At 42.2% G+C, this 13,689-nt stretch overlaps 1 protein-coding gene across 5 annotated transcripts in view; it reads left to right on the plus strand.

The window, feature by feature from the left end:
* The window catches only part of GEMIN5 (gem nuclear organelle associated protein 5), a 38,957-nt gene extending 26,009 nt beyond the window's left edge, over positions 1-12,948 (plus strand). For 4 of the 5 annotated variants that reach the window (XM_070414529.1, XM_070414530.1, XM_070414531.1 and 1 more), the window contains exons 21-28: positions 493-640; positions 4,507-4,626; positions 5,108-5,318; positions 7,091-7,345; positions 8,973-9,135; positions 9,955-10,459; positions 11,731-11,827; positions 12,426-12,948. In XM_070414529.1, coding sequence (XP_070270630.1) covers positions 493-640; positions 4,507-4,626; positions 5,108-5,318; positions 7,091-7,345; positions 8,973-9,135; positions 9,955-10,459; positions 11,731-11,827; positions 12,426-12,593 — 1,667 coding nt within the window. In that variant the 3' untranslated portion in view covers positions 12,594-12,948. The remainder of the gene's footprint in view (positions 1-492; positions 641-4,506; positions 4,627-5,107; positions 5,319-7,090; positions 7,346-8,972; positions 9,136-9,954; positions 10,460-11,730; positions 11,828-12,425) is intronic. The other variant, XM_070414532.1, reaches the window with a different exon arrangement.
* The last annotated feature ends 741 nt before the right edge of the window (positions 12,949-13,689 follow it).

The raw sequence follows: 13,689 nt of genomic DNA on the forward strand, positions 1-13,689 counted from the left end.
AGCTCCTACATTTACATTGAGTGTCTGCCCCCTTGTGGTCAGTGCGCATCATAGCTACCAGCCGGTTGGCCGGTCACTTAGGCTTTTATATATAGAGATGCGACACCACACACACAGAGTGTACATAAGTGTATCATGGATTTCACAAACTAAATACACCCTTGTAACCAGCACCCATATCAAGAAACATAACATTACTTGTACCCTTCTCTCATGCTCTATTTCCATCAGTATCCACACACCCCAACAAGAGTAACCACTACCCTGACTTCCATACTTTTGGTACCTTTTTAGTTTTGTGTTATTACATAATCAAAGAAACAGTTTACGTGGGTGTGGGGAGGAGTAGGTGAAGCAAATGATCTATAGTGGTGATTGAATTATCTAAATTTTCTACTTAATACAGTAATAAAAGGCATTTTCAACCCTTATGTACATGCTTTTCCTTAAACTTGCTTCTTATTTAACCACTTTTTTTTTTTTTTTTTTAAGCTGGCTACCATGTGTGGCTGTGGGCTGTAGAAGCTTTTGCCAAACAGTTGTGTTTTCAGGAACAGTATGTCAAGGCTGCCTCTCACCTACTTTCTATTCACAAAGTGTATGAAGCTGTGGAGCTGCTCAAGTCACACCATTTCTACAGGTCTGTATAATCCTACAGTTGAACGAATAGTTGGACATACCGTGAAATTAATCTACTTAACAGCTCTAGCATAAAACCTTTACAGTAATTAAACATGGGAAACATACAGAAATATATGTATACTAGCTTAACAAACATCAGTGCACCTACCACCTATACTTAACAAATGTTAACTTTTACCAATATACACCACTGATCTTTTTAAACTTTACTTTTGTAAGATTCTTTACTTTGTTACTTTAACACAAATAGGGAAGACAGCGTAAGACAAATGAACAGCTTAATGGATTATTAAAAGAGGAACTCCCTTCTTTAGCTCCATAGATGAAGAGACGGAATCTCCCAGACACCCCAAAAGCTCTCCATATGCCCCAGTTGTTGTTGTTGTTTTTTAAGTATAATATTTAAGATTTAGTTGAATGCTCTTCCCCAATTCTGTCCTCATCCCTTCTCTACAAGTAACCAGTTTCCTGAGATTGGTATAAATCTTTCCTGTCCAGGTCATGCTGCTTAACAACAGGGGAGACATTCATGCTCATTAGGCAATTTCATCATTTTTGTGAACATCAAGTTCATGTACACAAACCTAGATGGTATAGCCTACTACACATCTACTAGGCTATATGGTATAGCCTAGGCTACAAACCTGTATAGCACATTACTATACAAAACATGAGATTAAATCAAGCACAAGCACAGAAAATAGTGTAATCAAGAGACAAGGTAAGCACTTTTTTATAAGTAGAAAGAGTACACTAAAGTAATAAGAAGTACAGTAAATACATAAACCAGTAACAGCCATTTGTTATCATTATCAAGTATTAGGTACTGCACGTGATTGTATGTGCTATACTTTAAACAACTGGCAGTGCAGGTTTGTTTACACCAGCATCACCACAATCGTGAGTAATGCATTGCACTGTGACTATAATGGCTATAGTGTCACTAGGCAATTATAGTCCTTATGGGACCACCATCATATATCCAGTCCATCATTGACTAAAACATCATAATGGGGCACAAGACTACATATATAAGTGCCAGCGAACAAAAAGAGCAAAATCTTTCTTATAGACAGCATATAGTTGGATCTTGTTTTTTTATCAAGTCAGATAGTCTCTTCCTTAAATTGGAATGTTTAGCCATTTACATTTAATATAAGTATTGGTATGATTGATTTAAATCTACCATCTTGCTATTTGTGCTGTCTGTTATTTCTTCATTTTCTCCTGCTTTTTTTTTTTTTTTTTTTTAATCAACTGAATATTGTTTGTTTTTATCCCTAACTAGGGGCCCGGTGCATGAATTCGTGCACCAGTGGGGTGGGGGGGTCCCTCGGCCTGGCCTGTGGGATCGGGCCGAAACCGGCTCTTCAACATCCCCTGAGGGGTCGCAGATTGTGAGAGGGCACAGGCCAGGCCAAGGGACCCTACCAGTGCATGATCATGGCTGTGGAGGGACGCGGGAGGTTGGCCAGCTGGGTAGGGACCGTGGGAGGGCCCCAGGGCATGTCCGGCCTGTCTCACTAAGTCCTGCTCAGCTGGACCCCAGCAGCAGGCTAACCTACCAGTCAGAGCATCTGCCCCCTGGTGGTCAGTGCATGTCATAGCGAACAGTTGAGCAGCCTTAGTATATCATTAGCACATTACACTTTCATTGGTTGAATGGATGACCAGACACTTAGCATATTAGGCTTTTATTATATAGGATACTGGCTTATTAGTTATTCTAGAGCCCCGGTGCACGAAATTTGTGCACTATCGGGAGGGGTGGGTCCCCCAGCCTGGCCTGCACCCTCTCACAATGTGGGAGCCTCATGATCAATCGCCCCAAAGAGGTAGGCCCCGCCCACCCACCTGGGGCTCCTCGATGGATTGCCCCAAAGAGGTAGGCTGGAGCCGCGGGACACCTGGCCTCGCCACGCGGAGCCATAGGACCTGCCTCCACACAGTGCACACAGCATCAAGCCCCCGCCCACCCGCACACACCCACTGAGCACGCAGCTGCCTGGTGATCGCTTATTATGGCGTGAGGGCGTCACTGCCACATAGGCTTTTATTAATAGGATTCCTTTGTTGTTTTTTAATGATTACCCAAGGGTTTAGGATGAGCATTTTTGATTTATGATAGTTTACCTTTAAATAATATACCACTTCTTACAAGTACCATATTTCTTTCCTTCCTCCTACTCTTTCTGCTGTTGAAATGTTTTTTAATCATTTTTAAACATTTGTTTACATTTACCCACATACTTATTTCCAGCACTTTTCATCCTTTTATGTAGATCTGAGTTTCCAGTTGCTGTCAATTCCTTCTTCACCTAAAGAACTTCACCTTTTTTCTGTCGTGTGGTTCTGCTGGTGACAGATTCCATCCACTGCTTCTGTCTTTCAGTACTTCAAAAGTTGTCTTTCTCTTGGCTTGCATTGTTTTTGACATGACTCTTCTGCATTTATTCTTTTTTTTTATTTACTGAGGTAACTGATAAAAAACATTATATAAATTTCAACTATACAACTTCAAATACCACATCCATTATGTACTCAAGTTTCTTGCATTACCATATATTTGACCCATTTTGCCCTCTTCATCCTCCCCTTATCTTTGTTATATAGGAACTATGTATTTTTTCTCTATTTTCAATACTTTCTCCATCACTGACTTTTAGCCATTTGATATGATGGCTTTGGTGAGACGTCTGTTTATCCTCTTTGTTTTTCTTCCTTTAGAGCAGTGATGGCGAACCTATGACACGTGTGTCAGAGGTGACATGCGAACTCATTTTTTTGGTTGATTTTTCTTTGTTAAATGGCATTTAAATATATAAAATAAACATCAAAAATATAAGTCTTTGTTTTACTATGGTTGCAGATATCAAAAAATTTCTATATGTGACACGGCATCAGAGTTAAGTTAGGGCTTTTCAAAATGCTGACACGCCGAGCTCAAAAGGTTCGCCATCACTGCTTTAGAGTGTTGAACTCTGTTTTGGCAAGCAGTAAAGTTGCTTGCGGATCAGCTTAATCTTTTCATGGCTTGTTTTGAAGCTTTTCTTAGGACAGGTTAAAGAAATCCATACTCTGGAATTAGTTTGTCCTCCTACCTTCTGGTGTCTTTACTGAATGCCTCATATGTTCAATAAATCAGAACTTTCATGTCTGGCTGGTCAAAACTCAAAAGTCCCCAAGCCCTGAGTAAGCTCAGGGATTTATTCCCTGACTGTTCTTTGTCCTGCCTTGAGGTTCCCACACATGCATGGCTTTGGGTTTAGCCAAAGACTCAATAGGATCCCTAAGGGAAGTTCTGGAGCTCTTTCTCTGGACAGCTTCTTCCTTCCCCTTAAGTTCCAGTTGTTTCATCTCTTCTAACTCATTTTCCTGCTTCATCAAGAACATGGACCTTTCTCTTTTTAAACCACAAGGGTTACTACCTTGATTCTTGCTCAGATGCCAGCAGTTATTCTCCATTGCTCTTGCACAATCAGTGCAAATGTCAACACAGCGAGAAAAGGCAAATAACCTCTAAGCATCATTATTAAAACAGGTGGAGTTTTGTTTGTTTTTTAGAGTTTAGAATAAAAGTGAGTTTGTTAGTGAAGCAAGCAGTGAGACAGAGAGTAAGGCCACTCCACAGGCAGACCATCCACCCGAAAGGGCCTTGGGGACCCCAGGAATCTGCTGACCTGGGAGAAGAACTGAGCGCAGCATGTGGTTTTAGCTTCCTGTGTATGCAGGAACTTCGTTTTTTATAAGAAGTAGGAACTCCACAAAGAGGATGGTTTGTCCTATCTTGCAGCCCCTCCTAGGGGCCCCTCACCGAGAAGCCTTTTCTTTTCAGATTGGCTAATTATCTGTTCTTGCCTCTAGGGAGGCTATTGCAGTTGCCAAGGCCCGACTGCGCCCTGAGGACCCGATCCTGAAGGACCTGTACCTCAGCTGGGGAGCCATCCTTGAAAAAGACGGTCATTATGCTGTAGCTGCTAAATGGTAAGTCTGGGGGAGACAGGAGTGCACCAGACCTAGAAGAGCAGACTGAGAGTGATCAGCTTAGAGGTGGGGGTCAAGTGTCTAGAAAACAAAAAAGCATATGTGTATTAACCCAGCTTGGTAAGACGCGTCAAGATCTACCTCCTTGGTAGGTATGTATATCACCATAACTATTCAAGAAACCCCAGTAGCAGTAAGAAATCTCTTTTAGGGACATCTTGCACCATCAAATAAGAAAAATGGGAGAGAATGACTCCTTTGCTTGGGTTCAATTCAGCAAGTATTGAGATTCTTTTATGTCCTTGACCCATATAATGCTGTATCTCCTGTGCTGGCTGGACTCGGCTGAGAGCCAGCGACAGTGGCTCCCTAGGACCACAGGAAGGCACAGGGGCAAGGAAAAGCCCACAGAAATGATTTGACCCTCTGAGAGGAATAGGAGATCTGTTTATGACACTTTGCGTTTTGTTTTGTGTTATAGCTATTTAGGGGCCGCTTCCGCTTATGATGCAGCCAAAGTTTTGGCCAAAAAGGGGGACGCAGCATCGCTTAAAACGGCCGCGGAGTTGGCTTCCATCGTGGGAGAGGATGAGTTGTCTGCTTCCCTGGCTCTCAGATGTGCCCAAGAGCTGCTTCTGGCCAGGAACTGGGTGGGAGCCCAGGAAGCCCTGCAGCTCCATGAAAGTCTGAAGGTCAGTCTGTTATTGCATCTTCTGATACTTAAGGAGAAAGGGCCCCAAATCCTTTTCTCATCAAACTCCGGGTGAACAACCCAGTTACACAAGCTGTACTAATTTGGCAGGTGTCCTGGACATACCATCCCACTGACACACCCTGGCCTGTCAGTTGCCATATGCAAAGTAGGAGATAACGTGGTCATTCACAGTAATTCCCATTGCGTATCAGTTTGTGTACAACATCCACAAATAGACTAGTCAGCTGAGCCCCTGCCTGGCTGGCAGCCCTAGTGGTTGTTTGTTGACATCATCAGCACATCAGTGAAGAGGGGGGTCTCGGAAGAGGAAGAGGGATTGGCTCCAACAGAAATGATGGTGCTCTGCCTGTGGCACCCTCTTCAGCTATATGCCATAAGAAACTGTGAGACTGAAACCTTTGGGTAAATGTTTTGTGCCCATGTGGTTAAAGATGACTGACTTCCACTGCCGTGTGTGTGTGTGTGTGTGTGTGTGTGTTTTCCCTCTGCCTTTTTTTGACACATCAAAACTGGGATGAGCAGAAACCGGTTTGGCTCAGTGGATAGAGCATCGGCCTGCAGACTGAAAGGTCCCAGGTTCGATTCCGGTCAAGGGCATGTACCTGGGTTGCGGGCACATCCCCAGTGGGAGGTGTGCAGGAGGCAGCTGATCGATGTTTCTAACTCTATCTCTCTCCCTTCCTCTCTGTAAAAAATCAGTAAAATATATTTTTTAAAAAAACAAAAAACGGAGATGACTTTAAAGGCAGCACTCTCACCTAGTTTCCAAAATATATAAACATTTGGTCCGTGTTAGATGACTTTGCTTTGTCAGATACTAACATGAACTTTTTCAGTTCCTCTTTCCCTTGTAGAGTAACCAAGCCTTAAAATAATTCCTAAGAGTAACCAAGCCTTAAAATAACTCCTAGCTGGATATCCAAAGCCCAAGACAAATGCTAGGTAAGGACATAGCTTTCCAAGAATTGCAAAATAAAAAGGAGGCAAAAGTAGTACATACATCCTCAAAGATAGTGTCCCTTGGTATAGTATTCACAAAATGACCAAATCTAGAGAAATTTTAATTTATTCACAACAAAACGTTTTCAGAATGGTCATTTAGCATCATCTTTGTCCTCCTCAACAGCACCTGTGAGTTTATGCTGCTTGTTGTTCTGATATGGTATTCTGACAGCGGCACAGAGACCTTCCCACGCGTCACTGAGGAAGTAGTGTTTATGGGGCATACAAGGAATCTCACGGCAACTAAAAACCAGCAAACATCAAGGTTTCCCAGGCCCTTCTCTGGCTTTCTGTTCTCTTCCAGCGACTCTGTTAAACCTGTTTGGACATGGCCCCTACCCCACTGCTCCAGCTCAGATCTACAGTTTGTCTGCTCCCGCACCTTCTGCCCATTAGGCTTTTCTCTGTACTCCCCTTGTCTCAGGTCTGGGCAAGGGAAAGAACTGGGTGAGCCCAGACCATCTTTTCTCAGACAGGGGCACAAATATTGGCTGATCTGTGTGTCTTAAATTGCAGTGGGCAGGGCTGGAGTTGGGGTTTCATGTTATAAAAATGGTTGTTTGGGCTCCAAGAGCTATGGAAGGAATTCCTCCGAAGGATATCTGGAAAAGCTGTCTGCTAGATCACTCTCCCCTCGGGTACAACTCACATTGGGCAGGCAGCCATGAAGGGGACACTGAGAACAGGGAGGCTGTCTAGTCAAGCACTTTGCCTGCATAACAGTTCCTCTCCTTTGTTGGGTTCCAGGGTCAGAGACTGGTGTTTTGCCTTCATGAGCTGCTCTCTAAGCACCGGGAGGAAAGGCAGCTGTCAGAGGGCGAAAGCGCTTCCTCATCTTACAACACTTGGTCCACTGGCATCGCAGGGCCCCTCCCGGAGAGGGTGACCGCAGTATGGAAGAGCACCTTCAGCCTGGACACCCCCGAGCAGTTCCAGGCAGCGCTGCAGCAGCTGCAGACAATCAAGTACCCATCTGCTACAAATAACACTCCCTTCAAACAGGTACCTGTCTGCATGAGCTTCTCATATTCATCACTCAGTTGTAGGGATTCTCCTTCATCGATGCCTAGTATAGTAAGGAAACGAGTCGATGCCAGTTTGCGTTTCAGAAAAGACCAAGGCAGGCCCAGGCAACCTGGAAAGATCCCTCCAGACTAACTAAAGCCCTTTAGCTTTGAAGTTAGATTTATATCGGCATTCCCTTTTTTTTTAAATTTATGGGGGTGACATTGGTCAACATGAACATAGAGGTTTCAGGTGTAGGTTTCTATGTTACAATATCTGTATATTGCACTGTGTGCCCACCACCCAAAGTCAAATCTTCTGTCACCATTTATTGGCATTCCCTTTTAAAAGGAAAAAAGAAGTCTAAATATATAGGAAAGCAGAGAAAATGTTCAACCAGAGTTAACAAATGTTCACATTTGTCATTTTTGTTTCATAGTATTTTGGGGGTTGTTTTGTATTTTCTTGTTTTTTGGTAAAGGAAATACAATCCAGTTGAAATCCCTTGTGTTCTATTCCTCAGTCCCATTCCTGGGCACCGAACACAGCCCCTATGTCAGACCATATGCATCATTTTATTCGTTGCTTGTTGCAATGACCATTGTTTGTAAAATCTATCCAGAGATCAAATTGATTCATTATAACTATTCTACCCGTCCTATGAATATATATCTCAATGTACCTATTTCTCTTTTGAAAATGAGGGGACATTATTATATTACTGATGAACAAGACTTCCTCAAATGATATAACACTTTGGAAAACGGTGTGGCAGTTTCTTATAAACATTCACGTGCCCAGTGACCCTGCAATCCACTGCCTAGATACTTCATTAAAAAAAACAAAACCGGTGTCCACACAGCCTTGTGCACAAATGACTACAGCTTAGTCACAACAGCCAAAAACGAAAACCGCCCAAATGCCCGTCAGCTGGTGAATGGATGTGCCAGCTGTGCACCTCCATACAGAGGAGTACTGTACTATGCAGCAGTAAAAAGGAACAGGCTGCTGATACACAGACAATATCAGTGAAGCGCAAAAGCATTATGTGAAAGAACCAAGACACAAAAGACTACATTCTCCACAGTTCCATTTACATGAATTCTAGAAAAGGCAAAACTAGTGGCAAAAACCAGATCAATGGTTGCCAGGGGCTGGGGAGAGCGAACTGGCTGCAAAGGGCACATGGAAATATTTTCCAATGATGAAAACATCCTGTTTTGATTTCTGTGTAGTTACAGCACGTATATCTATATAGATATGTATATATTTATCCAAACTCATCAAATTGTTCACTTAAAATTGATGATTTTCTTATAGTTCAGATTTGCTTGTAGTTGTTTTTAATTAGATTTTAGTTCCAGAAATTCACTTTTTGTTTTAATTAAACACAAATGTGAAGGCATTTTCTTAACATGAGCAGATTTAACTCAGACAGCATACGTTGTTGTGTAACTAGATATGAAAGCTTCAGGTAGGGAAGCAGAAATGAATGGTGGCAGGAGGACCTTTCTTAAATGTAGACTGTGTGTACTTGTGTCCAAGTGCCGTTAATAGGAACAGTGTGGTGTCCCTAGTGCTTTCTGTGGGAGGATGTTTAACAGACTCTGGCCTCTCCCTTCAGCTCCTGCTTCACATTTGCCATGACCTGACTTTGGCAGTGCTGAGCCAGCAGGTGGCCTCCTGGGACAAGGCTGTGGAAGCTCTGCTTCGGGCTGTGGTTCGGAGCTACGACTCGGGGAACTTCACCGTCATGCAGGAAGTGCACTCGGCCTTTCTTCCTGAGGGTAAACGACCCCACGCACACCACTGACAGACGGCTCTGGGATGGTTATTGGCTAGTGATGTCATTTAGTAGAAAGTTTGAGCTCTCTTACCTAGGCTCCTAAGAGAATAGCCAGAATGTCTGAGCCCTTTACCTGGGCCTACCTCATGCCTCGTACTTATTTTCTACACAGTTTAAGAGCAAGAGAAGTAGCCTTGTACTCATAAATTAGTAAGACTGGAGAAGCACAAAAGATAGGCACTTCTTGCTCTGGCTGGGTGGCTCTGTTGGAGTGTCGTCTCACACACCAAAAAGGTTGCAGCTTCCATTCCTAGTCAGGGCACATACCTAGGTGTGGGTTCGATCCCCAGTCAGGGCATGTACGGGAGGCAACTGATGAATGTTTCTCTCTCACATGGATGTTTCTCTCTCCTGCCCCGCCCCCTCTCTAAAATCAGTAACACATCCTTGGGTGAGGATTAAAAAAAACAACAGATAGACATACTTGAATTGCATAGTCACTAAACTATATCACTGTGATTTTTTTCACAGACACAATAGGATCCCCAGAGCCATCAGTCAGACAGGTTGAATACATTTTATATCATGACCGACTAGCCTGTAGCAACAAGAACATTGTCCTAAAATACTACTTTTGTGCATTAAGTAGGTTCCCCCAAATGTTTAGCTTTGGTTGGCTTTTTGTGGGAGGTATATGGTCCCATAGATCACTGCTGTCTTTTCTTGGAGTCTCTTAGCGATAGGAAACATGCAGGTAGGAGGCCAGATTTCTGGCAGACAGAGAAATGCACAACCCCAAGTCCTTTCCTTCTTTTCCTAGGCTGTGATCACCTAAGAGACAAGCTGGGTGACCCTCAGTCCTCTGCCACACCAGCTTTCAAAAGTTTGGAGGCCTTTTTTATCTATGGGCATCTGTATGAATTCTGGTGGTCTCTCTCCAGGCCCTGCCCTGAATCTAGTGTCTGGGTAAGGGCTGCTCATAGAAGGACAACCTCTGTTGAACAAAGCCAGCAGTTGGATGATGCCGGCTCTGAAGAAACTGACACCCAAGCTCCTCAGCCAGAGCCAAGCAAGCCTCCAGAACTAGACATGAGACTCACAGAGGAAAGTAAGCGAATGCTGAACACTTGTAAGGAGCTTTTTTCAGAAAAGCACGCCAGTTTCCAAAACTCACAGAGAACTGTTGCTGAAGTTCAGGAGACCTTGGCAGAAATGATCCGCCGACACCAGAAGAGTCAATTCTGCAAACCCACAGCGAATGGTCCTGATAAAAATGACCCTGAACAGGAAGCCGAACAGCCCCTCTCTAGTCCTCAGAGCCTGGGGTAAGTACTGAGTCAATGCACGATGGAATTAAAAATACCCTCCTGGGTTCTCACAGTCACAGCACACTCAATACATGACGAGATAGGTCAGGACACGTGGAAGCAACATGATTTAGTGGTGAGCACACAGGCTTTGGAGCCAAACGTGGGTTCTAGTCCTGGCCCTGCTGTGACCTCAGGCAAGAGTCTCAATGTCTCTGCGCTTTAGGTCCCTTGTCTATAAATGGGAGTACCAACTCCTACCTTCTTAAGAATTAAATGAAATCACAAAATTATTAATAACAATAGTACAGTAAAATACTACTTTTGTGCATTAAGTAGGTTCCCCCAAAAAATTAATCAGTAAAATGAGATGTATTGCATCACTAATGAAAACCATTGTTTAGTTCTGTACTATCACAAAAAAATACACAAAGAGGGTAGTGCACAGAACTGCTCACAAACTGAGAAATCAAATGATCGGATGCTGTAGCATCCTAATCACTTCAGTTGAAAAGGGGGACCAGATGGATGACAGGAGCCCATCACCAGGCACTGTAGAGCTTGCATTATTATAAGGCACTTTGCTATGGGTGTTTGCAGTGATCAAGTTATTGATTCGTTATTCTGATGAGTGCCTTTTACCTTATGCCCCCCAGCACAGGGTCTAAAAACATAGCAATTACAATACTGACCAACTTAAAGCTGTTACTAACTTTACAAATTAAAATTAAGAAGCTTTGACGTCCCTATGTTAATTGCTCTAAAAATACTCCCACTGAAATCTTGATTCAGAATTCTGAATTACTTCTCCAATAAACTACAACACTCTAAGCAGCTTTAGGTTTGGTTTTAATAACAAGAAAAACACTGAAAAGTTCTCTAACCCAGTAGCTCTTAACCTGTAGATCACAGGGCCCCCTTTGAGAAGCTTAACTAACACACTCTTCCAGGAAAAATGTGCGTCCATACACCCCATGAGTAAGAGCCTGGCTCTGCCTATTCCCCAAATGAAGCTAGGCCCTCTGCTCTTGGCTGCAGATTGAATCCCCCAAGAGTCCTGTATTTCATTGGAGCTGTGTGTCTAAGGAGTGGGGATTTGGAATATGATAAGGAATAATATTGCATTTTGAAAACTTTATGTCACATATTAAATTGCCTTCTCTTAAACTTTTCTTAAAGATGGGAGATAAAGACCCAGGTGATAAGGGAATTTTATTTATAGGCAATTGAAATAAAAGTTACCCAGGGCAAGACAAATATGACTTATACTTTTTATTATTATTTACCAGTAAAGAAGAGAAAAATGAGCCACTTTCTCTACCTGAATTAACCAAAAGGCTTACGGAGGCAAATGAGAGAATAGCTAAGTTTCCTGAGAGTGTTAAGGTAAGATTTATAGCAGTTCATTTGGTAAAACATTACTTTTTGTAATATCAATTGACTATACCAAATTCTTTAAGATCATCTACTTTTCAGTTTCTGAAATCTCTACACATTTGAATGTGCTTAAAAGTTAGGATCTAGTTGCCTTTGGTTAGCTAAAATGTTTTGTGAGAGTAGAATTGTTGACAACACAAGCAATTTTATACCTCAGTCTTCAGAGAAACCTAACAAATTTTGTAACTGGGAGGTAAAGTAAAATTAGTGTCATATATTTGATAGCTTACAGATGGATAAGTGTATGTGGATGTGGCCCTGGTAGTAATAGAAACATCCCTTTTTAAATAATTGGAGTAGAGTTCTGGAAGATTGTATTCGTTGGAGAAGGACGTCCCAGTAAACATTCCAGTTTTGAGTATCATCTCTCCTTAGAGTAACTGATGAAGAACAAGGCATTGCCTGTCTTCTCTCACAAAACATCGTGAGAGAAATGGCTCAGCTGTGCCTGAGAAGTGTCAGTTGAGACTTTGAGTTACTGGTGCCTTCTATGCAGGTGTTTGTGGCTCTTTCGCAAATGCTTCCTTGTTTCACTCTCATCTTTCAGACCTGGCCCTTCCCAGATGTGCTGGAGTGCTGCCTGGTCCTGCTTCACATCGGGTCCCAGTGTCCTGGCAGCGTGACCCAGGAAATGCAGCAACAGGCCCAAGAGCTGCTTCAGAAATACGGCAGCACTAAAGTTTACCAAAGACACTGCCAGACCTTCTGCACGTGAACTTTCAAGGACCTTTAAAATAAATTGCATCAAATTCAAAACATCTTGACACCTTTCACCTCTGCCAGGCATTTGCTCTGATCCTTAGATGTTTTTGCAGTGATCCAAATAATACAAAACGAGGGTCAAGTTTGAATCAAGTCTACTCTTAAAAACAATCTGACTTGGATTCAGTTGTGGTTTCCTACTAAAGGATCATCAAAAGCCAGCAGTTGTTAGAACACCTGCAAGAGTAACTGTTGGTCATCTCTAAAGCCTTATGTAGATTTCATCCAAAGAGGAGAAACTTTTAATTGTCCAAGTGTTATGTTCTTATACACAAGCTACCTTTATAAATGCTTCCCCTGATCATAAACAGTGTCGTTCTTGTTTGAGATAGAATTGCTGTAGTTCGTGACGATTGGTATCATTTTAAAATTTTTTTTGTTAACTTGGGCTCTTCTCTCCTTCTACTCTACTACTACTAACTATACTTTTACTGAATGTGAAACACACCTCACTCATCATCTTGAGTCTATTCTAGGTCAAAAACTTGGTTTTGTTTCATGTAATTGCTTGTTTAAAATTATTTACTAAAGTGTTAGAAGAACAAATAACTCAAATGAGTCTTATCCCTTCAGTTTTGATGGTGATCAAAATAGCTCAGAAAGAAATTAGTTTCAGTTGTTCTTAATCTTTTTTGGATTACAGGAGAATTAGATTGAAGCCACAGATGATCTTCCAAGAAAAATGCATATTCCTTCCTAATTTTGTATATGTAAGTTTTGGATTATTGGACTCTGACTTTTGGATCATGCATAATGGACCCTACAAACTAATTAATTACAAACCCTTGTTCTTGTATTTATTTATTTTTAAACTAATGAGAATTCTTTTGAGGCCTGTTCTTTTCTTTGGTTAAATAGTTGAACAATGTCAGGAACAGATGTTTCCATAATATCCCAGTTGCTAGAACATAAAAATTAGACAGTTGGGTGGGGTTGACGAGGCGCACTCTTTCCCAACAACTGAACTGATTCATGACTTTTCTGCAAGAATTTCACTGACAAGCTAATTCACCACATATATAATGAGTGGTCCCAGGAAATAGAGTTAA

Source organism: Myotis yumanensis, unplaced genomic scaffold (genome assembly GCF_028538775.1).
Source record: "Myotis yumanensis isolate MYYU_CA2020_CCGP unplaced genomic scaffold, mMyoYum1.0.hap1 SCAF_5, whole genome shotgun sequence".
NCBI classification, from domain to species: Eukaryota; Metazoa; Chordata; class Mammalia; order Chiroptera; family Vespertilionidae; genus Myotis; species Myotis yumanensis.